The sequence below is a fragment of the Euprymna scolopes genome, chromosome 15 (assembly GCF_053919585.1).
Source record: "Euprymna scolopes isolate OS-2025 chromosome 15, ASM5391958v1, whole genome shotgun sequence".
NCBI lineage: Eukaryota > Metazoa > Mollusca > Cephalopoda > Sepiida > Sepiolidae > Euprymna > Euprymna scolopes.
Window position 1 is genome coordinate 70,457,955 of NC_136496.1, and position 25,136 is coordinate 70,483,090.

Genomic DNA, 25,136 nt, shown 5'->3' on the forward strand with positions numbered 1-25,136 from the left:
ATCTTGTAGCAGGCCATTAACGTGAATAAATAAATATACCCTATGACAGTCAGGAAAGTTGCCAGAAAAAGCTGATGTGAACACTAGCAGATGATAAATTCAAAATGTTGAAAATTAAACTTTGACACAAGATATGATTTACCATAAGTTTAATTATTTGAAAAAATTATTTATTTTATGAAAAATATTTTTTTTCCTTTTTTTTGTGACAAATATTTCAAAGAAATAAGTTTTTATTTATTTATTTTTTCTAAGATAAAAAAAAAACATGGATACAACTATGAACAAAAATCGGATTTTTATTTTTTCTAATTGAAATTATCTAAGTTTTTTTGTTTTTTTTTCATGGAAACAATTATGATTGAAAACAGTTTTTCTTTTTCAATAAAAGTATCAGAAAAGTCTAGTTTATCTTCGTTTCTTTTAAACCAAAATTTCTTGTCGAATCGATTTTGTTGAAACTTTTCATCAGCTGGCTGTTTATTAACTAATTTTATGTGTTTTTGTCAGCTACATTTTTGTCAGCTACATTTTTGTCAGCTACATTTTTGTCAGCTACATTTTTGTCAGCTACATTTTTGTCAGCTACATTTTTGGCAGCTACATTTTTGTCAGCTACATTTTTGGCAGCTACATTTTTGTCAGCTACATTTTTGGCAGATACATTTTTGTCAGCTACATTTTTGTCAGCTACATTTTTGTCAACTACATTTTTGTCAGCTACATTTTTGTCAGCTACATTTTTGTCAGCTACATTTTTGGCAGCTACATTTTTGTCAGCTACATTTTTGTCAGCTACATTTTTGGCAGCTACATTTTTGTCAGCTACATTTTTGGCAGCTACATTTTTGTCAGCTACATTTTTGTCAGCTACATTTTTGTCAGCTACATTTTTGTCAGCTACATTTTTGTCAGCTACATTTTTGGCAGCTACATTTTTGTCAGCTACATTTTTGTCAGCTACATTTTTGTCAGCTACATTTTTGGCAGCTACATTTTTTGCAGCTTACCGTAAATTGCTGGAAGATGTCAACACAACTTTGGGTCAATTCCGGATGTAGCTAAAATTATAGTTGTACACAAATGGTCACAATTTTGATTGGATTTGAACTTGGTATTGCTGATTTCCTAACCTGCATCGATATCCGTTAGATGAATAATGAATGACCTGCCACCAGTCGTTACATTCTTATTTTGTTTTTTCTTCAGCACATTATACTAATTTAAAAAAGTATCTAAAAATGTACTCATTTACTCTATTGCTTGATTGTATAATCTTTACGTTCTTTCTCTCTTTTAGGTTGAGGAACCAGATGATTGGCTCCGTTATGGTAACCCATGGGAGAAATCTCGCCCCGAATACATGTTGCCTGTCAATTTCTATGGCCGTGTAGAGCAAACTGAAAAAGGGGCTAAATGGGTTGACACACAGGTATTTGGATCTTTTTTTTTTATTCTGGAATGAATGTGCATTTGCTCCCAGCCCTAAACCCCATATCATCATTTTCATTCTTATTTTTGTTTTTAAATTTGTAAAACTTTTCATAAATAAAATAAAGTAAAATATTCTCTTTGATGTTGATGAATACTCTGTATGAAAGCGGATTCCAAATATGATGAGATCCCTGGCGACACCAGATGATCTTGCTTTTCAAATAGAGGAAGAGAAGATGGGAGAGGATGAGGTATGGTTAGGGGGGGCATGCTGACACTTGGTCAAGGAAAAACAGATGTTTATGAGATTTCTGTCCACCAGAGAAGAAATAGTATCTTTTTCAATGAAAAGAAAATATAAAATCTGATAATAGGATTTGTGGAACAAGAGATTGTTTTTCTAGTTGGATTTTGTAAAAATGAATTTTAACTACTAATTGAGTGAGACAGGTACGGTGACTTGTGTTCAAAAGGTCTGCTTTGGTGTCTGGGAGATGTTGTCATTTGGGTCCACCTGTTGTATTTAACTACCAGACCACCAAGTCAGTGATAAGTTGGACAGATAAATAAATAAAATTGAACCTAGGGAGGGATATGGTCACAAAAGACGAAGAAGACGTTCACAAGAGAAGAGGAAATGAAAAGAATATAAAATAAGGGGATAGAGAAAGGAGTTTACGAGAGAAGAAAAAGAATAAGATAATGAGAAAGAAAAAGAATAACTCCAAAAAGGTAGAGGGAGGAATTTCTGATTTGATAAAAACTATTGGTTTTTTAGAGTTAGGGTCCTTTTACTGGCTGGCATCGAGGCGTCCACATCGCTCTCACCCCGCCTTGGGGGGGGGGGGGGGAACACTCATAAGAGCTAAGTTGAAAAACTCTTGTTCTTAGCTGGGAAATTAATTAGAGGAGCTTAAGTTGTATAACCTCCATCATGAAGCTCGGATCAAAGAACTCGACTTTAAACAAGTGTAGAACGATTTATGAATAATTATTTTGTTGGTTTTTACGAAAATGAACCAGAGTTTTTCTTTCTTTCTCAATTGCCGGCCTGAATGAAGATGCAGTTTATTTCAGGTATGCCATGACGCCAGATGATGAAGGAGACAGACTGGATCCAGCACGAAGCCAGAGTAACGGCCAAAATCGACAATGTTGCCACACGGACTTAGGGTCATGCAGAGACATATTTTCCAGTGACCAGTGAGAGTCTGGTCACCCTTGAGGGGTCCACCACTAGACAAGTAAGAATGTAGCCCTGCTGGGTTGCATCTATGGTCCTATGAGCTGGGAGCGACGAACATGGCCAGAAGTACATCACAAGTATGCTCCCGTGAACCAGGATAGCGACGGATGCGGTCCGGCCCTCAGACAAGAGAGGGTGTTAGGGTTATACAAAGAAGGAAACGAGACAAAAGATCTTGGTCTTCTTGTCGACTCCTCCTTCAAGCTATCTGAACATTCAGGCTGAAAACAAAGCAAGGAGTACTCTTTTTCTATTGATACTCTTTCTGTAAACTCAATCCTGAAATGTTTCTCTCACTTTATACATTCCTCCTCAAACTACTGTTAGCGTATGGTGTCAAGGAAAAAGGCAATGTGAACACTGGCAGATGATAAATTCAAAATGCTGAAAGCGAAACTTTGACACAAGATTTACCATAAGTTTAATTATATGAAAAAATTATTTATTTTAAGAAAAATGTATTCATTTTCTTTTTTTATTTCTTTTTATTTTTTTATTTTTTTTCAAAAAATATTTCCAAGAAATAAGTTTTTATCTATTTATTTATTTATTAAGATAAGAAAACATTTTTCTGCTCCATCTCTAATACATGATATCTAGCATCTGGAGAAAGTTCAAAGACGCACTATTCGAATGGTGCAGGGTTTATGGGATTTTCCCTATGAAAGCTGACTCAAGAAACAATTTTCCTAACGCTCATTATCATATACATAAGAACCTCTGCTTATGCACAAGAAAGAGATCTGTGAGGACACCACAAGCATTTGTTTCACCACTGATTTCAGTTGAACTGAAGGAGGGTCACCTTCTCATTCAGGATCCTTGAATCTTAGAATAAATTTCCAAGAGAAGTAATAAATGTGGCAATAACGCAGCAATTCAAGGTGAATTTGGACAGATGCTGGGCTATAGTATCGTCTTCTGTGTACATTTCTTCTTTCCTTTCCTTGCATGGCAACTGAAGCATGAGGGTTTTTGTTTTGTTTTGTTTTTTTTCAAACCAGATTAATTGAATTGGATCGAATATTATTGTAAAACTCATGAATGTTACTAATGGATTCCTTATAAATTTTTCCTTAAAGTTATTCGATTTTGGTACATGGTCTTGTTTTCAATTGCATCCTTGGCCAGGAAGGTGTATCGACAAACAAATACACCATATTTATATTATAAAATAAAAATAAAAAATAAGTTTTGTGTGGATAATTTACACAATAAAACAATGAATCTTGCATTATGTATTTCTTCTCTTTTATCACAGCTTGTATTTGCTCTTCCTTATGACAACCCCGTACCTGGTTACGGCAACAACACCGTCAATACACTGCGTCTTTGGTCTGCCAAAGCTCCCAACAGCTTCAGCCTGAAATTTTGTAAGTCATTTTTCTTTAAACACAGAAACATTGTTGAATGAATGAATTTTCTGTTTATGACCTAAAGAGTGTCAACCACTTGTGGACTTGATAAGCAGTAATTCTTACATTTTCAAATAAACAATTAAAAAAATAAATAAATATTAGTCTATTTGTTTTTAAAAGTTACTTGAATATCATAAATAGTAGTAAATTCATTTGATAGTCCATGCAAATGTAGAGATTTGATAAAGTAGAGACTTGATTTGAATGTAGAGACTTGAGAAAGAGGTCACCTCGAAATATGTTATGGGATATAAGTGCACACTGTGTAAAAGATTTGTGACTGAATCAAGTAAGATTTAATAAAGAATAACCGTTTCATTTTTGTCCTCTTCAAGATCAGCACATTTCCACTTCTTGCATTGTGATAACCTTCGTTATATTAAACACAATGCTTTAAGCAAACTATGTCACCTTATATGTTTTGTTTGTCTTTATAGTTAACAGCGGTGAATATATCCAGGCTGTATGCGACAGGAATTTGGCTGAAAATATCTCCAGAGTCCTGTATCCAAATGACAATGTAAGTATAAGAATAATGTCCCCTCCCCCCCCCCTTCTTTTTTAAATAAAGTCAAGGCAATGAAAAATTAAAAACTTGGTGAAATTTTTATTATTTGAACTCCTATTTTCATCTGAGGTGTTCTTCTCACATTTTGGCCTATATAATCTTGAATCTTCTTCAGGGGCTACCATGAATTAGGGACCATGCCCACAGGGACACGCTAAGTAAGGGGTCGAGCAGCAAGATGTCTTTTTTATACTTTAATTTTTGCATGTTAGTACAGTCGGGGAAGCAGGATACAGGGAGGGAATTCCAAAGTTTAGCAGTTTGAGGAAAGAAACTTTCAAAAGAGAAGCCTCTCTTGCATTGAGGGACCTCAACAGTGAAGGGTAAGAGCATTAAGTTTTAGATTATTCTTAGTTATTATCACCTATTATCACCTATAGTAAGGATTGAACCTTCAACCTCCACTTAAAGCTAATAGTTAATCAATGGCTTTAACTGTTGTGTCAGGAGTCCATTTTTTTTTTTCATGGTGTTCTAATTTTTTTTTTTATAACTAGTGTTTCCACATATTTAATTCTATACTAGGTCTACTTTGAGATGTACTCTTTAGCATTCTTGTCTATAACTTTTACTATGTCCCACAAGAGTGGATGGTTTCCCTCTTTTCTCCATATATGGTCAGCTATAGCTGACTTTTCAAATGGGGGAGAGAGAGAGGTGTTAAATTTAAGAACTTTTCTTTTTGATATTAAAACATGTTAAGCTGTGCTTGTACTGTAATTGCTTGAGGTATTACTGTCTGTGAATTTTTGATTAAAGAAAATAATCATTTTACACCATTCACTTTACATTTAGTTTAAAGGAAACTGAGTTAAAAAAAAAAAAAAACATTGAAAAAAACAAAAAAAACTAATGTAAGGCAAACAAACAATGTTAAATGTAAAAATCGAAAAAACAAAAAGAAAACAGAAAAACGAACGTTAAAACTGCTTTAAAAAATCTGAAAAATAAAAACCAAAAAAAAAAAAACATGTGAATATGGCTTAAATAAGCCTGTTTCGATATTAAAATTTAAAGAATCGGTAGGTACCCGGGTGTTTTTTGGTGTGTGCAGTCGGTCGGAGGTGGGGATGGCGGTGTTAATGAAAACCTAAGAATAAGTGAAGTAAAAAACAGAAAAACGAACATTAAAAAACCCTGCTTAGTAGGGGGGTACCCGGCGTTGTCCGAGTGTTTGGAGGTGTGTGTGGTTGTTAATGAAACCCTAAGAATAAGTGAAGTAAAAAAAGAAAACTGAAAAACGAACGTTAAAACTTATCTGAAAAATAAAATTAACATGAGGCAAACGAACGATGTTAAATGTAAAAATCAAAAAAACAAAAACAAAAAAAGAAAACAGAAAAACGAACGTTAAAACTAAAAAAAAACATGTGAAAAATGGCTTAAATAAGCCTGTTTCGATATTAAAATTTAAAAAATTGGTGGGTACCCGGGTGTTTTTGGGTGTGTGTGGTCAGTCTGAAGTGTTAATGAAAACCTAAGAATAAGTGAAGTAAAAAAAAAAAACAGAAAAACGAACGTTACGTGAAAAATGGCCTAAATAACCCTGCCTCAATATTTAAATTTAAAAAATCGGAAAGAAAAAGACATCTCACACCACGATTCGAACCCAAAACATTTAGATAATGAACCAATGCTCTAACCAACTGAGCTAATACGACATACATGAAATTGTGTCAGTTCTTCAACTATTTAAACTAAATCAGGTCATGACATCATCTGACGCATGCATAGAACCGATCTCGTCATGAAAGACTGTTTTTGTTGACCCCTCCCCCCCTGTAGAAAATTGTTGATTTCAGGGTAAAAAAATTAACGTTTTTGGCCAATTTTTCGATATTTTTCGTGCGAAGGATGGAGCTTCAATATGATACCGAGTTTGTTAATTTTTGTTCTGTCTGTTAAAAGTTTTTAGCGGACACACAAACACACATGCATACATACATACACACATTTTCGCTTTTATAGAAATAGACTAGCGGGGCTACCCGGCGTTACGTGGGACCATATACACAATGAAAAAATTGAATTTGGTTTTGTAATATATTTATTATTCTTATGAGAGAGGAATTTTGTATGTTTATTGTTTATGTATCATTTGCTATTTCGAGCAAAAGAATATTTTACCTACATAAGACGGGTATTACACATGAAATAATTGTATCTTACCTAGGGTAGGTAATTTACAGCATGTATATGCAAGGACAGGTAATATGCAACACATTTATATCATCAAATTCCAAGCGATGCTAGGTATTTTGCTAATAGATATTCTCATCTATTTATTCAATCCCGGGCAACGCTGGATGTTTTGCTACTATATATCTCAATCAATCTCATGAAATCCTGGGTGACGCAAGGTATTCTCTTAGTATATATTTCAATCAATCTAGTTCAATCTAAGGAAACGCCAAGTATTCTGCTAGTATATATTTGCATCTATCTCATTACATCCCAGCTGACCATGTATTCTGCTTGCATACATTTGCATGTATCTCCTTGAATCCAGGGTGACTCCTGGTAATCTGTAAGTATATATGTTGACGTATCTCGTTGAATCCCATAATTCTTGGATTGTTACACATTTCGACAATTTAATGCACATTATCGCTCACCTGTCTAAAATAATAACTTTAAGACATTGAATTGGTTGGTTTTTCATTACAAACACATCATCCAAATAACTCACATTTCATCATTTTTCATAATTTTTTGATATGTTACTAATTTCAACAACCATGTCACATGATTTAACTTACATTATTGCCTCCACTCTTACTAAAATAAAAACATTGATACATAGGCTATGGTATGTTACTAATTTCTGCTATCATTTTTCATGAGTAAATCCATATTATTGCCCTACACTCAAGGGAGGTCACTTGCATATTGTAACAATGATTGTATATTAATCTAATGGATTTCGACAATGAAGCTACATCCAAGGGAGGTCACTTGCATATTATAACAATGATTGTATATGAATCTAATGGAATCTGATAATGAAGCTACATCCAAGGGAGGTCACTTGCATATTGTAACATATATACTGCGCAAGCACCTTCTAAATTTTTCACATCGGACTTATACTGCACAAGCACCTTCTAAATTTTTCAAATTGGACCTATACTGCACAAGCAACTTATAACTTTTTCAAATTGGACCTATACTGCAAAAGCACCGTCTAAATTTTTCAAATCGGACCTATACTGCACAAGCACCTTCAAAATTGTCAAATGGGACCTTTACTGCACAAGCACCTTAAAAATTGTCAAATCTGCCTATAATCCACAAACACCTTCAAAATTGTCAAATCGGACCTATAATGCACAAGCACCATCAAATATTTTCAAATCGGACCTATACTGCACAAGCACATTCAATATTGTCGAATCGAACTTATACTTCACCTATATCATACAATCCCAGGCGACACTTGGTATTCTGCTAGTACACATCCACCTATGTCATACAATCCCGGGCGACGCCGAGTCACTTGCATATTATAGCAATGATTGTATATTAATCTAATGGAATTCGACAATGAATCTACACCCAAGGGAGGTCACTTGCATATTATAATGATTGTATTATTCTAATAGAATTTGACAATGAAGATACATCCATGGGAGGTAACTTACATATCATACCAATTATTTTATATTAATCTAATTGTATTTGACAATGAAGCTACATCCAAAGGAGGTCACTTACATATTATGAGAATGACTATATATATTAATCTAATGGTATTCAACAATGAAGTTACATCCAAGGGAGGTCAATTACATATTATGACAATGATTGTATATTATTCTAATGGTATTCAACAATGAAGCTACACCCAAGGGAGGTCACTTACATGTTATGACAATGATTGTATATTAATTTAATGGAATTCGACAATAAGGCTACACCCAAGGTAGTTCACTCGCATATTATAACAATGATTATATATTAATCTAATGGAATTCGACAATGAATCTACATCAAAGGGAGGTCACTTGCATATTACCCCAATGTAAGTTTTTTTTTTTTTTTTTTAAAATAAACAATTATAAATAGAACGACTCATAAAAATCTATCTATATTCATGTTTCATTTTAATATAATTTCATAGAAATGTTTCTGTTATGTCACAAAAACTATTTTCTTTACGTCACAAGTGTCACGCTCATACATTAATTCCATAGCTAATATAACATACTAACCCAACAGGTCACAGGTAGTCTAGTACCTTTATAGATTTTTTTATGAGGGGGGGGGATCAAAGCAAAGATTGCATTTTTGTACACTTACCTGCTCTGAAATTAAACTGTGCTTCCGATACTTCTGGCAATATAAGTACTTTAGCATTAAAAATAATTTATTGAAAAAAAAAGGGATTTCTAAATATTTCCTGCAAATTTTTAAATGAACTTTAATTGAACCAAGTTTATTATTATCATTTTTATTAATATTAAGTGCATGCAAAATGAATGGCCAATCCCCAAAATGTATAAACATTCTGACCTCTCCCTTCACTTAAATATTCACTTAAATTTAAGAAATCAACCAATTTTAATGAAATTTTCAGTATTTATTATTATTTTCTTTACGTCACAAGTGTCATGCTCATACATTAATTCCATAGCTAATATAACATATTGATCCAATGGGTCACGGGTAGTCCAGTATATATATATATATATATATATATATATATATATATATAAAGCTGTGTGTATGTCTGGTCACAAATAGGCTCCTATATGATTGACTATTTTAAAAAAACTGATTACATATAATGATGGATGTATTAAGACACAGGAATGGGTATGTTTGATCTGGCAGAATGTTGGTTCATAAAAATTGTGGGGTCTGCGTTCGCGCCTGGTCCAGAAAGTATGGAAATAAAAAATTAAAAAAAACGTTTACAAGTGTTTTTGATATAGATGTACATAATAATACTTTGATAAGTATGTTTCAACTTAAATAGGGATGGTATAATAAAATTGTGGGGTCTGCATTCGCGCCTGGCCTCCATAGAATGGAAATACCCACAAACTTTCTTTAATAAAGACTTTTCATATCTATCTGCGTAAGTATACTTTGATAATTATGTTTCAGTTTGAAGAAATATGGTATAATAAAATTATGGGGTGTTCATTGGCACCTGACCTCCATAGAATGGAAATATGTCACAAAGTTTAACAAGGTTTTTAATATAGATCCACAGAATATTGTGATAAGTGTTTCAGTGTGAACTGGTATGATATAATAAATTATGGGGTTTATCTATTTTATTTTTACTTTCATCATATTTTGCTTTGGTTTTGATACCCCCAAATTCAACCCAAATTTACAACCCTTCCTTTTCATAACCTATCATACTTTCATAAATCAGAGTTCATTTTCTGTAGGCTGTTTTTGAACCCAGTCAACGACTGGTACTTTTGCTAGTATATATATATATATATATATATATATATATATATATATGTTTTCTTATAGTATAGATTAGTTATATAAACCTTATTAGCCGCACATATGCATACATGTTTAAGCTGCAATCTTTATATATATATATATATATATATATATATATATATATATATATTACTTATTTGATACAATGAAAAAATATATATTTCTTTTCTTTTTTCAGATCTTTGAAGGTAAAGAATTGCGTCTGAAACAAGAATATTTCCTTGTTGCTGCTACATTGCAAGATGTTATCAGGCGCTACAAATCTTCCCGATTTGGTTGCCCTGATGCTGTACGCACTTCATTTGACAGCTTCCCTGAAAAGGTAAGATCTCCCACTACATTGCATCACCTGACGTCTATTGTTGTAGATTATGGAATTAACTGTCCATCAGATCTGTTGTGATCATTTGCAAACAAAGCGTTTGTGAAATAAACAAAGTAATCCAAGGTAAAGGACATTAACCAACTGTTACAAGCCACATGCAGATCTTAATTCTTTCATTTAATAAAAACCTGGTCAGAGATAGGTTTGTTTGGCAATCAATTTTTAAAAGTGGTCCATTATAAGCCAGCATGTAAAACAGACATTAAACTAAATATGGTGATGATCATTATCTGTAGGTGCAAAAAATCAAGTAATGTAAAAAAAAAAAAAAAAAAAAAAAAAAAATGGTTATTACTCTAGAATATGGTCAGTAAATTATCTAATGAACTTGCTTGGTAAGTAGAGAAAAAAAATTGCATCTATAATGGATAATAATACTGAAACTGTTCATTAGAAGCTTTACTCTATTAAATAGTTTTTATAGTGTCAATGGGTAAAGTAAGAGTACATATGAAATCGAGAGTGAAGAGATCTCCCATTTCTTTTATCCATGAGAAAAAGAAAAGCAATTTGTAAGCAAGGTAAAATATAGAAATTAAAAAAAATAGATCGAAAGTAAAATTTTTCTTTTTACAAACACAGATCAATTTATGGTCCATCTTACTAATGAAATTTATTTCTATAAGTAGTTTTTGTTACAGAAACTATCAAACATTATGTACGGGAATAACTTTAGATTTCTTATTATTTATACTTTACATATATTATTTTTATTTTTAAGTATTTATTCACATCTTTTATACTGTAGTTGACAGAGAACATGCTTTCCTCAGACTTGTATGCAAGTACATGTTCAATACTGACTTTCCAGCAACTGATCGTCTAGCATCTCTTTTTGATTCTAGACAAAATCACTACAGGAAACTTAATAATCCTGATGCTTAAATTTAACTGCAGTTATATTGTAGATCAATTTTTAAACCAAAGTATTATATTCAGGTTTTTGTCCATTCCAGACAAAAATCTAGTTTATAGTAAATCAGATACTTTGTAGGACATGACCCACTCTCTTCACCAGGAAACTGATTGCCACTAGTTTGTCATGTGTCAGTGATCTGTTTGGAGTTGTTGCAATTTATTAACTGGCAAGTTATCAGTTATTTAGTTAGAAAAAAAGCTTTCAGTTCATATTTTAATTTGAATTTATTTTAATTAACATTTATTGTTGTGTTGTAACATAACATGAACACATGACTATTGTTCACGTATATTTAAGGAAAATGAAACTGGTAGTTATGAGTTGAAGCTCCAAGTTTTTTTGTTTGTTTTTTTTTACATAGGAGTCACCACTTATCAAGGCTCGGATGTCACTCAAGGATAAGGGTTATAGAGTGTACAGTAGTCAATGGGATAATATTGTAGTAATCATTAGTAATGGAAATTTGGTAAATTGGATTACTTGAAGGGACAGTTCATCAAGAATTTGTTTATGTTGGACATGAAGACAACCAAGTTGTAGTCAGCTGGGAAGCAGTCAAATGGAAGAGAGTTCCACAGGTGTGCAGTTCTAAGAAAGTAGCTTTGTTCATGGAATTTATGTTTTGATTTAGGCACAGATAAAGAGTGGGGGAAATTATTGACAGTGGTTTCAGCCAGATGGATGTTTTTCATGAAAGATTGGCAAGGGGGGACCAGAGATTGGAGCTCAGACAAGCACTTGCCATGGAAATGGAAATGCAATTGTAAATACAAATGCATAGCTAAATCTTAGCTGTTTACAAGGGTAATTCCAAAAGTAAAGCCTCCTATTTTTTTAACTCAAAAAATTGAAGAGCTACGAAGATGGTAACATTAAAACGGGCAACCTTTTGTGCGCGAGAATTTATTTTTCTACATAGTCACCACCATTCTCAACACCCTTTTGCCAAGAATTCAATGACATGTCTCAGCTTCTGACATGCATCCATTATAGCGGTTGCTTTATTAGAGTCTCATACCGTCAATATCTGTAAACAGAGAGATGAAACTTTCAGGTTATGAATGCATAAGTTCAGTCATCATAACAATGCAATTTGCAATCACCTCGGATCCATTTGGGTAGAATAAAAAAAAAATAGGAGCCATTACTTTTGGAACATACCTCATACTTGTCAACTCTGTTACCAGTTGTTTCTACCAGATATAGATGTCTATTATTGTACCTATTGGAATAAATCTATTCTATGCTATTATATCTGTGTATTGTTTTCCACTTGATGTTATAACTAATAGTTATGATTAATTTCAATTGATTTAAGGATTCTGTTTTTTTTTTTTACTGTTTGTCTTTTACAGGTGGCTATCCAACTGAATGATACTCATCCATCTCTTGCAATTCCTGAACTGATGAGGATACTTGTTGATGTTGAAGGTTTACCATGGGATAAGGTAAGTTAATTAGATTATTAGAGACTATTCACATTCGTTTAAAGAGTCCCTCTCTTTGAAAACAGAGGGATGTCTCTTTGGTTTGAACGTTATTCCATCATATATATATATATATATATATATATATATATATATATATATATATAAAACATTAGTTTTGTTTTGAATATATAATTCTCCTCATATTTTTGTTTCCCCCACTTTTAAACAAAACAAAAAAATTTCTCAATACAACTCCTGATGTTACAATGTGAACCACGAAGGATCTTCCTAATTGGAACATTTGAAAAAAAAAAAATCGAAAAAAAATTTAGCTTTTCGGACAACACAGGCTTTGCTTTTGTAGTGACGTAACACCATGTTTGAGGAAAGAAAAAGAAAAAAAAACACAAATTGATTCCTGATGAAAAGTTTTTAAATAAATGTTCATTTAAAAAATATTGACATTACATTGGCTTCTTAACTTTGAAATTCAAATTTGTACAACCCTTACATCAAGGAGAAAAAATCTAATAATGTACAGGGTGAGGCAGAGAAGCTTGCTTATTTAAATTGTAAATATATTCCAAATAAGCAAGTTGTTCTGCACCACCCTGTATAATATTTTTTTACCATTTTAAGATTGTAGAAATTATTTGAAATAAGTATTTATTGCAAAGACTAATATACTGTAAAATTCTGCTTTTAAATAAATGTCAGTAGAAATATTTATTTCTGTAGGAAAATAAAATCTCCTCTCAATGTCATAAAGAAAAAAAATTAATCCAGAGTATGTTTTTGTTAAAATTGATTTTAAAAAAAAAATGAATAAATAAAACATGGCCTGATTTACACCAGTTGTTTATGTAGGAACAGAATTAAATATGGAGTTTGTAAAAATGAGAAAGAGTGTTTTCAGATCCACAAAATTGTCTGCATTACTTTCTATATTAGACTAGCATTGCTCGGGGCCATGTTAAATGAAAAAGAAGTTAAATAATAGACATTTCTTCTTTTTTTTTTTTTTTTTAAAGATTTTTTTGTGAAAATTTATATGACTATTATGTCGTTTTTGTAGACTACCTCTTTAAAAAGACATCCGTTTTTTTTTTTTCTTTCATTTAGGCTTGGGCTATAACTGTGAAGAGCTGTGCTTACACCAACCATACTGTCCTGCCTGAGGCCCTGGAAAGATGGCCAGTCAACTTGATTGAACGTCTGCTGCCCAGACATCTCCAAATAATCTACGAAATCAATGCCAGATTCCTGAAGGTATAATTAAAAAAAAAATTATTATCTCTTAAATCTTACTTTACAAATATAATGATTTACCAGATCTTTAGTGCATCAGGAGTCGGGGGGGGGGCTATGTTTTGCAGTAGTCAAAGAGCAGGGTCTCCTTTTTTATCCGGACAAAGTAGGAATGGTAGTGGCTTTGTTATTTAAGAAACTAAACAGATTTTAAAACTGTTCCTTTTAAATCACTCCACTGCAGTGCTGAATTCAAAAAAATTGTGTGAGAAAAAAGTGTGATGGTCTGGCATTTTTTTCTTGTTTTTCGATTTCAAATTTGTCACAAATGATAATTGGGGAACTATGAAATGTGACATTTTGAAAAGACCATTGGAAGCTTGTTTTTTTTTTTTGTTTTTTTTTAATGCTATCTTAATGACAGAGAAAGAATGAGTAAAGGATTCGCTTTTTTTTCTTTTACTTTTTCTTTTTTCTTTTTCGTTCTTTTTCTTTTTCCTTTTTCCTTTTTCTTTTTCTTATGTTTGCTCGTTTTCTTTTCAATAAAAAAATATGAAAATTTGTACAAATATTTTGTAGCTTTCGTAGAATAAAATCTAGAATCAAAAAATAACTTATATGTTTGCTCGAAGTTGATCATTTGGAAATTATCATCATTCAATTCAAAATTGCCAAATTTCTGAAATATAAACATTTTGCACATACTAATCAGTAAGCTTTTTTATGGCTTATATTAATGATGATTAATAAGATTAATCGAAATATCAAGAGTTTTTCATTGAAGCTGAATAATTCAGACCCAATTTGGATACCAAATTTTGAATACATAATATTAGGTTGGTGCAAAAATAATGTTTTTTGACGTTCAACTATATATATAAAATGTTTATATATATATATATATATATATATATATATATAAACATTTTTGCACCAACCTAATATGTTAATTCATGTGAATAAAAGTTCTCCTTGTATAATCTTTTTGTTTTTTATTATTTTATTGCAAAAAAAAACTTTGAGTAGAAAATGTTTATTTCTTGTGATAGGTGTGCTGTGAAAATTTTAAAACTCAATAGTGTGCCACCATGTTAAAAAGTTGGGAACCACTAGTTTAATTATTAAAGTTTTAAAAATTCAGTCATTTTATTTTCAATTTTTATTTTTAATAATGAAATATTAATGGCTTACTCATTTATGAAGAAGCAGAAATATATTCGTTTTAATACTTTATGCATATTTTGCATTTTTGATTTAAATAAGAAAAAACTTAAAAATGGATTAAAAAAAAACAAAAAACAAAACTCAAATGACCAGAATTGAAACCCAGATTTTTAGATCATCAGTCTGATGCTCTACCATCTGAGCTATTTTGCATGATTATTTATTATAATTTTAAACAATTTTATTTATACTCATTGCTATTTAGGTTATTATTGAAAAATGTCTCCATTTTTTTTAAATCTTAAGGGGATTAATTAATTCTTGAAAGAGTTGAAATACATTTTTTCTTTTTTTCTTCAAAAAAGAAACTGACAAGCCAAAATCAAACATTGATTTTTTTTTTTTTTTAGAAAAAATGCTATCAAATCAAAAAGAAAAGGTGGATATAGACTGGCTGGACTTTATAATAAAGAAATGTTCATCAATTCTTGAATCGGGTTGTTATATTTAAATGTTTATTTTTATTTTTACAGGAAGTTTCCCAGAAATATCCAGGTGATAATGATCGTTTGAGGAGAATGTCCTTGGTTGAGGAGAGTGCCGAAAAGAAGATTAACATGGCACATTTGAGCATCGTTGGATCTCACGCTATCAACGGGGTGGCTGCTATTCATTCTGATATCATCAAGAAAACAACGTAAGACTCAAAAACAAATTAAAACAAATATTTTTCATCTTCGATTTCACTTAAACAACCTTCCCTTCATTCTTCTCAACTAATAAGCAAATTGTTTTTTCATCATATCAACTAACATTTATTTTTCTTTTACTGTTGATTCAAAACTTAAACAACAATGAGTTAAGATCAAAAACAAGACTCGAGTCTATAAAAGATTGGAATATTATTAAAAACATTCTTTATTCATGAACTTTATTAAACTGAATAAATATTTTTTAAATTTGCTAACAAAAATGTGTAAAAAAAAAAAAAGGTACTCACGAAAGCGGTAGCGTGCATCTGTTTAGCATGTCAAGTGCAGTTATCTTAGAAAAAAAAACAAAGTAAAGAACTCTTGTTTGTAGCCGGATTTTTTTTGTGGCATTAAGTTGCATATGATGGGAATAGCTGCTTTACGAGGAACGAATTGGGGAAAATAACTGAGTTTTTGACAGAAAATATTGAATCTGAGATTTGTTTATGTGAAGAGTAGTTCTGCCAGTTTTCCTTCCAGGATTGCAAGCTATTTTGGATTTCTTTTATTTTTATATATACCCCTTATCCTCAAGTGGCTTTTGGGGCCTTAATAAACAGTGATTCCCTATTAAAAAAAATAGGCAAATTCAACATCCACTTAATATCAAAGATTGATGGATTTACCATTGAACCATTTATCATTAAATGGGTTGAGAAGGCTGAGCATGTTTTGCAAATTGTGCAAAATAAGTGAGCCAACAACATACACAAATTTAAAAAAAAAAATTGTTTTTCATTTTCTATTCCACTTGGATAACTTTTCCTTTATTTTTTTCAATCAATAAGTGAATTATTATTTGTTCAGCATATTAACTGGCTTCTTTTTTTTTTTACTGTTGTTGGTTCAAAAGTTAAAAGTTCATTTTCCAATGAGTTAAAATCCAAAACAAGACTCTCCTTTATAAATGTTGGAATATCATTAAAAACATTTTTCTTTTGTAATCATGGACTTCATTAAACTGAATAAATATATTTGTTTTTAATTTGCTAACAAAAATGTCTGTTGTGATCGGCTCAAAATTCTGCACTTTGAATTTCTTTTTTAAATTTCTTTTCTTGAACAGTTTCCGAGATTTCTATGAAATGTACAGCGATCGTTTCCAAAATAAAACTAATGGAATTACTCCCCGACGTTGGTTGCTTCTCTGCAACCCTGGTCTCTCCGATGTCATTACTGATGTAAGATTTTTCTTTCTTATATTCTCATTTTTATTAACATTTATTTCTCTTGAACATTTGCGCTGGTTCATCCCCGCATTAAATCTTCTGATCAAGTCACAGTGTCGTGGGGGCAAGAAAAACTATGTTCTCTCGTCTTCCCCCCACTCCACGGTTTCACACAACAGAATGAACGTTCGACTTTCCAGCAGCAGAGAGAAAGAAGAAGAGGGAACGCGGACGAATAAACCCATACAACAACAAAGCGAAAGCGAGGCTTGTTTGACCTACTTAGATTTCTTTTTCAACAACTTTCTTTTTTCTACAACTTTCTTGTTTGTTTGTGTTTTTGACAAATAATCACAAACTAAATGAACGATGGTTTTTCTGTGTCAGATGAAATCCATGCAAATACAATCGTTGTACCCTAAAACGTAATTCGATTGTAGGGATTTCGCCTAGAATTTAATGACCTTCGTCTATCTCATTTTCGAGAGCGACATCACTGCTAAGAAACTTTCACCATGAAGACAGCGTTGTTTTGACCAAAAATCTCTAACTTCGGCAGGGGGCTAAGAGTCCCCCGAATCGGAGATCCACTTCACTTGCCGAAGGATCTCGTGCAGCAGCAGCAGCAGTAATTCGAAGAGTCCTTTTCAGGGCTAGGTACTCCGAAAGACCTTTCCCTTCGTTTACTCTGCTAGCTTTCCAGACAGCAGCAGCAGCAGCCGCAGCAGTAATTCAAAGAGCCCTTTTCAGGGCTAGGTTATACGAAAGGCCTTCCCCTTTGATTTACTGCTTGTCGCCTCCTGCACTTCCAGAGTTTCCTGCAGCCCTTCCTGCAACGCCTGCCAGTCTGCGGCCCGTCCTGCCTGCCTGTGACGCTTGCCAGCACCTTTTCCTGCACATCCTGGCAGCAGCCTGCGACGCCTGCCAGCACCTTTTCCTGCACATCCTGCCAGCAGCCTGCAACGCCTGCCAGCACCTTTTTCCTGCACGTCCTGCCAGCAGTCTTTTTCCTGCATTTCCTGCTCCAGTTTGCTGTGACCCCGGTTCCTGACGTCCAACCTTCCTGTGGTGCATTTCGTTCCTGCATTGCGGTTCCTCTATCTACCCGTTCTGTTTCCTGACGTTCACCAGAGCACACCAACATCCAATCTTTCCAGCTCTCGTTCCTAAAGACACCGGGCACACCAACGTCCAGCAGTCCCGAGCACACCGATGTCCAACTGTCCAGAACAACACCTACTTTGCATATATAAATTTTTTTGATTTTTTTTTTTCTTTCATCCTTAACAAATAAAAGGACGATTTTTAAACGAGCATCCCTTGTCGGTCGTTCTTCTTTTACCTTGTTCACCGTTTTCTTTGCCCGTGTCTATCTTCAAGTTGTTGGGAGACACGGGCAAAGAAAACGGTGAACAAGGTAAAGGAAGAACGACCGACAAGGGATGCTCGTTTAAAAATCGTCCTTTTATTTGTTAAGGATGAAAGAAAAAAAAAAATCAAAAAATTTATATATGCAAAGTAGGTGTTGTTCTGGACAGTTGGACATCGGTGTGCTCGGGACTGCTGGACGTTGGTGTGCCCGGTGTCTTTAGGAACGAGAGCTGGAAAGATTGGATGTTGGTGTGCTCTGGTGAACGTCAGGAAACGGAACGGGTAGATAGAGGAACCGCAATGCAGGAACGAAATGCACCACAGGAAGGTTGGACGTCAGGAACCGGGGTCGCAGCAAACTGGAGCAGGAAATGCAGGAAAAAGACTGCTGGCAGGACGTGCAGAAAAAAGGTGCTGGCAGGCGTCGCAAGCTGCTGGCAGGATATGCAGGAAAAGGTGTTGGCAGGCGTCGCTGGCTGCTGGCAGGATGTGCAGGAAAAGGTGCTGGCAAGCGTCGCAGGCTGCTGCCAGGATGTGCAGGAAAAGGTGCTGGCAAGCGTCGCAGGCTGCTGCCAGGATGTGCAGGAAAAGGTGCTGGCAGGTGTCACAGGCAGGCAGGACGGGCCGCAGACTGGCAGGCGTTGCAGGAAGGGCTGCAGGAAACTCTGGAAGTGCAGGAGGCGACTAGCAGTAAATCAAAGGGGAAGGCCTTTCGTATAACCTAGCCCTGAAAAGGGCTCTTTGAATTACTGCTGCAGCTGCTGCTGTCTGGAAAGCTAGCAGAGTAAACGAAGGGAAAGGTCTTTCGGAGTACCTAGCCCTGAAAAGGACTCTTCGAATTACTGCTGTTGCTGGAACTGCTGCTGCACGAGATCCTTCGGCAAGTGAAGTGGATCTCCGATTCGGGGGACTCTTAGCCCCCTGCCGAAGTTAGAGATTTTTGGTCAAAACAACGCTGTCTTCATGGTGAAAGTTTCTTAGCAGTGATGTCGCTCTCGAAAATGAGATAGACGAAGGTCATTAAATTCTAGGCGAAATCCCTACAATCGAATTACGTTTTAGGGTACTACGATTGTATTTGCATGGATTTCATCTGACACAGAAAAACCATCGTTCATTTAGTTTGTGATTATTTGTCAAAAACAAAACAAACAAGAAAGTTGTAGAAACAAGAAAGTTGTAAAAAAAAAGAAAGTTGTAGAAAAAGACCTAAGTAGGTCAAACAAGCCTCGCTTTCGCTTTGTTGTTGTATGGGTTTATTCGTCCGTGTTCCCTCTTCTTCTTTCTCTTTGCTACTGGAAAGTCGAACGTTCATTCTGTTGTGTGAAACTGTGGAGTGGGCGGAAGACGAGAGAACGTAGTTTTTCTTGCCCCCGCAACAAGTGTTTAGAAAATTGCAGTTTAAATTTTTTTATTTATTTTTATTTTTTTTGTTTTCAGTAAAAGTTTTAAAAAAATACTTAAATCTTTTAAGTATGGAAGACTATATGATAGATCTACAAACAGTCGTTATTTTTTATATAAATGATTAAGTATTTTATACGAAGAACTTTTGTTATGTTTGATCAATACAAACTTCTGTCACTATCAGTTAGATGATAGATAAATTAATAGCCAATAAGAATTCAATTAGTTTCTCTTTTCTTTTCTTTCTTTTCAATTAAATTTGTTTTATGAAGATTTGTACAAATATTTCGTAGCTTTCATAGAAAATAGCCTTTTCTATATATCATCTCAATTCAGGAAAAATAAAAATGAAATAACAAAGAGGAAAGATGGATTTATGATTTCACTAATAGTCCAGTCAAAATACGTTTTGACTCTGGAAAAATTCATGATTTATTTTTTTATGACTATTATATGTGGGGGAACAACATACTAAAAGTTTACCAAAATCTGATCACCACAAAGGTCCTAACTATGACGTCATAAAAGAATGACAGCCATTGCATTAAAAATAACCAATATTTCCATATTTCAAAGTTGTAGCTGTTGCTTACAAATGAGTTTGCATTTTTTATGCTACATATTTTGATATAACAATATATGATATAACAATATATGATATAACAATATATGATATAACAATTTTTATACAAAGCAAAGCTTTATACTAATTACATGGACAGGCGATATCATGACGTCATGATATCGCCTGATAAAGCATGAACATTTCTAAAGATTATAGAATACACAGTGCATTTTAAGACGTATCTCATCACTGAATAACCGTGTCAGTTCAATAGTCACTATTTTCATCATCAGACACTGCTTCCTCACTTATATTGTCACAATGCCATTCTTGACATGGTCTGCATATCCATGAACAGATAAATCTGTGTCGTATCTTGACTGGACTTTAAGAAGGTAAGTTTACAGTAGCTTCTATTACTAAATGTATGGCACTTGATAAACACAAATGGTCATTCACCTCAGTATTGACCAGGCTTAGCACATTGCTTTTTAGGTTCTTCTTCGTTATTGTAGCAAAAGTTAAAATATTTTAATTTCAAGTGAAACTAAGGGTATCTACTGAATTGTCATGTCACAGTAAGGAACATATCCAAAAATTATGAAAAATGATAAGATAGAAAATTAATTATTAATTAAAATAGTTTTCAAAAACAATTAGCGAAAATTGAAGTTTGCAAAAAAAAATAAAAAAGAAAAGAAATCAGAGAGTTCTTTTTGTAAGAAAAGGGAGGTAAATATTTTTTGAAAATTGAAAATCTTTGGCCAATTTAATAAAACTTAATTTTCGCTAGTTGTCTTCAAAAACTGCTTTCTAATGATAAGTAATTCTAATGATAAACAATTGACAAATAATGAATTTCCTACTTTAATGATAAATAATTAATTTTCTACCTATCGTTTTTCATAATTTTTGGATATGTTCATTACTGTGACATGACAATTCAGTAGATATTTTCAAATTTCACTACAATAATAAAGAAGAACCGCTTCTTATTAGATCACTGCTATTAATATTACAGGGTATTTGAAAGATCGATGACATAACTTCAAGATTATGTTCTATATATGCAGGGTTGCTTTTATAATAGCACTCCATTACAAGTCTAATTTCTTTAGTGGTTCAATTCTTCCTTTGCTTCGTCTTTGGTTTGTGCTTATATATATATATATATATATATATATATATATATATATATCGTCTTTGGTTTATGCTTATCATATTTATTTACCTCTGTTTGGTTTGTTGCATTCTATTGCCTGAAAGAAGGGCCAATATTCGCGGGATGCTGATCAGGTCAAAGGAGCCCCAGCCAATCATGACTCTCACAAGCATGAAACCAAGCATTTTTCACACCTTTTCCCAACACCCTGAATAGTATTGTGAGTTTTATTAGCATTGACATAGAGACCATTGCTTCTTGCTTCAGGTCTCTATATCAATGCTAATAAAACTCAAAACATGCTCTCTGATACACATAATCCATCTACAAACATTTTTATCGATCAAAAAGAAATAGCTATAGTTGACAACTTCACCTACCTAGGAAGCTTAATAAACAAGGAAGGCAGTATGGACTAACAGTTGCAGTGCAGAGTAGGCAAGGCCTCAGCAGCATTTAATAAGCTCTGCAAGATCTGGAGAAACAAAAAATTTACTCTCAGATTTAAATCAACATTTTATAACAGCAATGTCTTGTCCATACTGTTATATAGAAATGAAAGTTAGCATCTCAAAATCAGCCGAGAGAAGAAATTAGATACGTTTGATTCCAAGTGTCTTAGAAAGATTCTAGGGATCAAATGAAGTAATCGAATTACTAACAAAGAAGTCTGAGATCACACTAACTAGCAGATGGTATTGTCAATAATCTATAAACAATGTCTAGGCTGGCTCGGATATATCCTTAGATTCACTCCAGAGAAAACTGCCAACCAAATGCTCCAATGGACCCTTGATGGAAAAAGGAGAGGAAGATTGAAAATGAATGAAATAGATAATCGAGAGATTTGATTGTAATGGGAAGAAACTGGTTTCAGATAAAAAATGATGGCATACATTGACTGCCTCATGCATTGCAAAATGCAAAATTTCCTAAGACTAAGTCTGCAGAGTGCAGTGGTTACCTGTACAGAGTGCGGATCCGTATGCTGTTTTGAGTTGAGTTGAGACTATTGCATCACTTTTATTCATACACTTGGGAAAGATATGAATGAATTTGTCCTTGCTTTTGCAGTGGGTGAAATAATTAAATAATCTTGGGCTTTTGTAGAGCAATTTGTCGGTGAATGAAAAACTGAAGTAACACCTGTGACTAGTCACATGGCACACGAGTGAAAGGTCATCACGATTGAGAGTGAATCGTATTTTCAACAATGAACTGAAAATGAGTTAATGTATGGAAGGTTTTTTGAAAAACTTTGAATGGGACTTATGATATAATTGATGTTTTTGGTTTATTTCTAGAAAATCGGAGAAGATTGGGTTACTGACCTTTATAAACTGAAAGAACTCCAAACTTTTGTGAATGATGAAAATTTCCTCCGAGACGTTATGAAAGTGAAACACGTAAGTAAAAAAATTGTCTTTATTACAATTTACTCCTTTTTTCTGTCTCTTATTTTTCCTTTTTTCTTTCTCTCTTTCTCCTGGTGCTACCAGATCAGGCTGTCTTAAGATATTGGCTTCCTGAGACGAAATGCATCTAACATTGATGCTTTTGTTTTTCTACTACCTTTTTGCAAAACTTAATTATGTTCTGCAAAACCAAAAGCAACAACCCACCTTTCTCCCCTTTTCCTTCTTCCCATTTCCCTTTTCTCTTTCTATTTCCCCCACTTCCTGACTGGTTCCCTAACTTAAAATGTACCAAATATTAATACTGTAATCCTTTTCCCTCTCCCATTGTAAAACTCATTCAGGTTCTGCAGGGCAGGGAACAAAAACAATAAAATCCACTATAAAATGACCAAACTAAACACTCCAAACTAGCAATTGAAGATACAAAGAGCTTGAAAAATAAAAACCTTCTACAAAATAACTGGATGCAACATGAATACTATTTCCAAAATAACTGTTTTCAGCCTTAAATAACGCAAAAAGGGTTGATATGCCATAAAACAACCAAACCAATTTTTTTTTCTATATATATATATTTCTCTCTCTTTCTATTTCTTTCTTTCTTTCTCTCCTCTACTCCCTCCCACATTCCCTTGCTCTTTCCCTAGCACTCGGTTACTCTTTCTCTCTTGTATTTAGTCTATAATGATCTGAAAATTTCTTTCTTTTTAAAACAAAGTTGCCATTAAATTCTACCCAATTCTTTAATGTTGTTCCTTTGTTTCTTGTTGGCAGGAGAATAAGATGAAGTTGGCTGCTTACTTGCAAAAGACTCAGAACATGAAGATCAATTGTTCATCTATCTTTGATATCCAAGTGAAGAGGATCCATGAGTACAAGAGGCAACTCCTTAACGTACTCCACATCATCTACATGTACAACAAGATTAAGAAAAACCCCAATGCACCTTTCGTCGCCAGAACTGTCATGATTGGTGGGAAGGTTCGTACGAGGATTACACTCTCTTCAAACTATTCAATATTTTTAAATGTTTGATGATTAGAATATTTAAACGAATTTAAAAACAAGTCCTATTTTTGCTTCACAGCTCAATTAATACCACTCCCATTTCTGCTTTTACAATATTTTCCATTTTTTTTGACAACATTTTTTTTTTTGAAAAATAAATGATATTCTTGAAATAGTAAAGACTTCCACCATCCCCGTTATCTCAAACAGTAAGTCCATATTTACTGATTTAAATTTGTGATTTTCCTGGGAAAATAAATGGATATATGAAGATAAAAAAGTCTACAAGACCTTCTTTCATTTGTCCATATGTCACATCATTTCAACAACCAGTTTCCTGCATTGTTATAGCATTTTTAATACTCTATATTTATTTACCAGCAATGCTTCAAGCAAAATATCTTTCTCTTATATATATATATATATATATATATATATATATATATATAAGAGAAAATAAATATAGAGTATTAAGAAGGCTATAACAATGCAGGTTACTAACTAGCTCTACCTACGTATTGAGCACTTTTGAAGTAAATACTTAAAGTTTACGCATAAATCTATACTTTTGTATATTAATTTTATGTAAGTAAATTAAATAGTTATATATATATATATATATATTATTCTACATCAAGCAATTAGGATTAGGTCTCTTTAAGAGAGATAAAATAAGCTGTCAACTTTAGTGTAACACAGTATTCCAATGTTTGCTATTGAACATTATCTGATTAGCTTCCTGTATTTGTTTTTTGGACTTGATATTATATAAAGAACATAATTCTCTTCCCTTTTCTGTAAGAATTCTTTTTAGATTAAATGTTGAATACTAAGTCACAGAGTCAAAGGTGACTTTGAGACTGGGTTTGAATTCTTTTCTTCCTATACTGCTGATTGGCTAAGCATGAGACACTAGTTTCTCTAGGTAAAAATATTCAATATTTATTTATAAAAAATTATATATATACTAGCAGTTCAGCCTGGCTTTGCTCAGGCCCTATGT

At 33.2% G+C, this 25,136-nt stretch overlaps 1 protein-coding gene across 1 annotated transcript in view; it reads left to right on the forward strand.

Annotated features, from left to right (window-relative positions):
* Positions 1 to 25,136, forward strand: part of LOC145293880 (glycogen phosphorylase, brain form-like) — a 95,008-nt gene that overhangs the window by 53,052 nt on the left and 16,820 nt on the right. The window contains exons 4-13 of the mRNA XM_080140637.1: positions 1,301 to 1,432; positions 3,942 to 4,053; positions 4,536 to 4,618; positions 10,314 to 10,457; positions 12,795 to 12,887; positions 13,992 to 14,138; positions 15,815 to 15,978; positions 17,100 to 17,214; positions 23,012 to 23,113; positions 23,900 to 24,106. Of these exons, the coding sequence (XP_079996763.1) occupies positions 1,301 to 1,432; positions 3,942 to 4,053; positions 4,536 to 4,618; positions 10,314 to 10,457; positions 12,795 to 12,887; positions 13,992 to 14,138; positions 15,815 to 15,978; positions 17,100 to 17,214; positions 23,012 to 23,113; positions 23,900 to 24,106 (1,299 nt within the window). The remainder of the gene's footprint in view (positions 1 to 1,300; positions 1,433 to 3,941; positions 4,054 to 4,535; positions 4,619 to 10,313; positions 10,458 to 12,794; positions 12,888 to 13,991; positions 14,139 to 15,814; positions 15,979 to 17,099; positions 17,215 to 23,011; positions 23,114 to 23,899; positions 24,107 to 25,136) is intronic.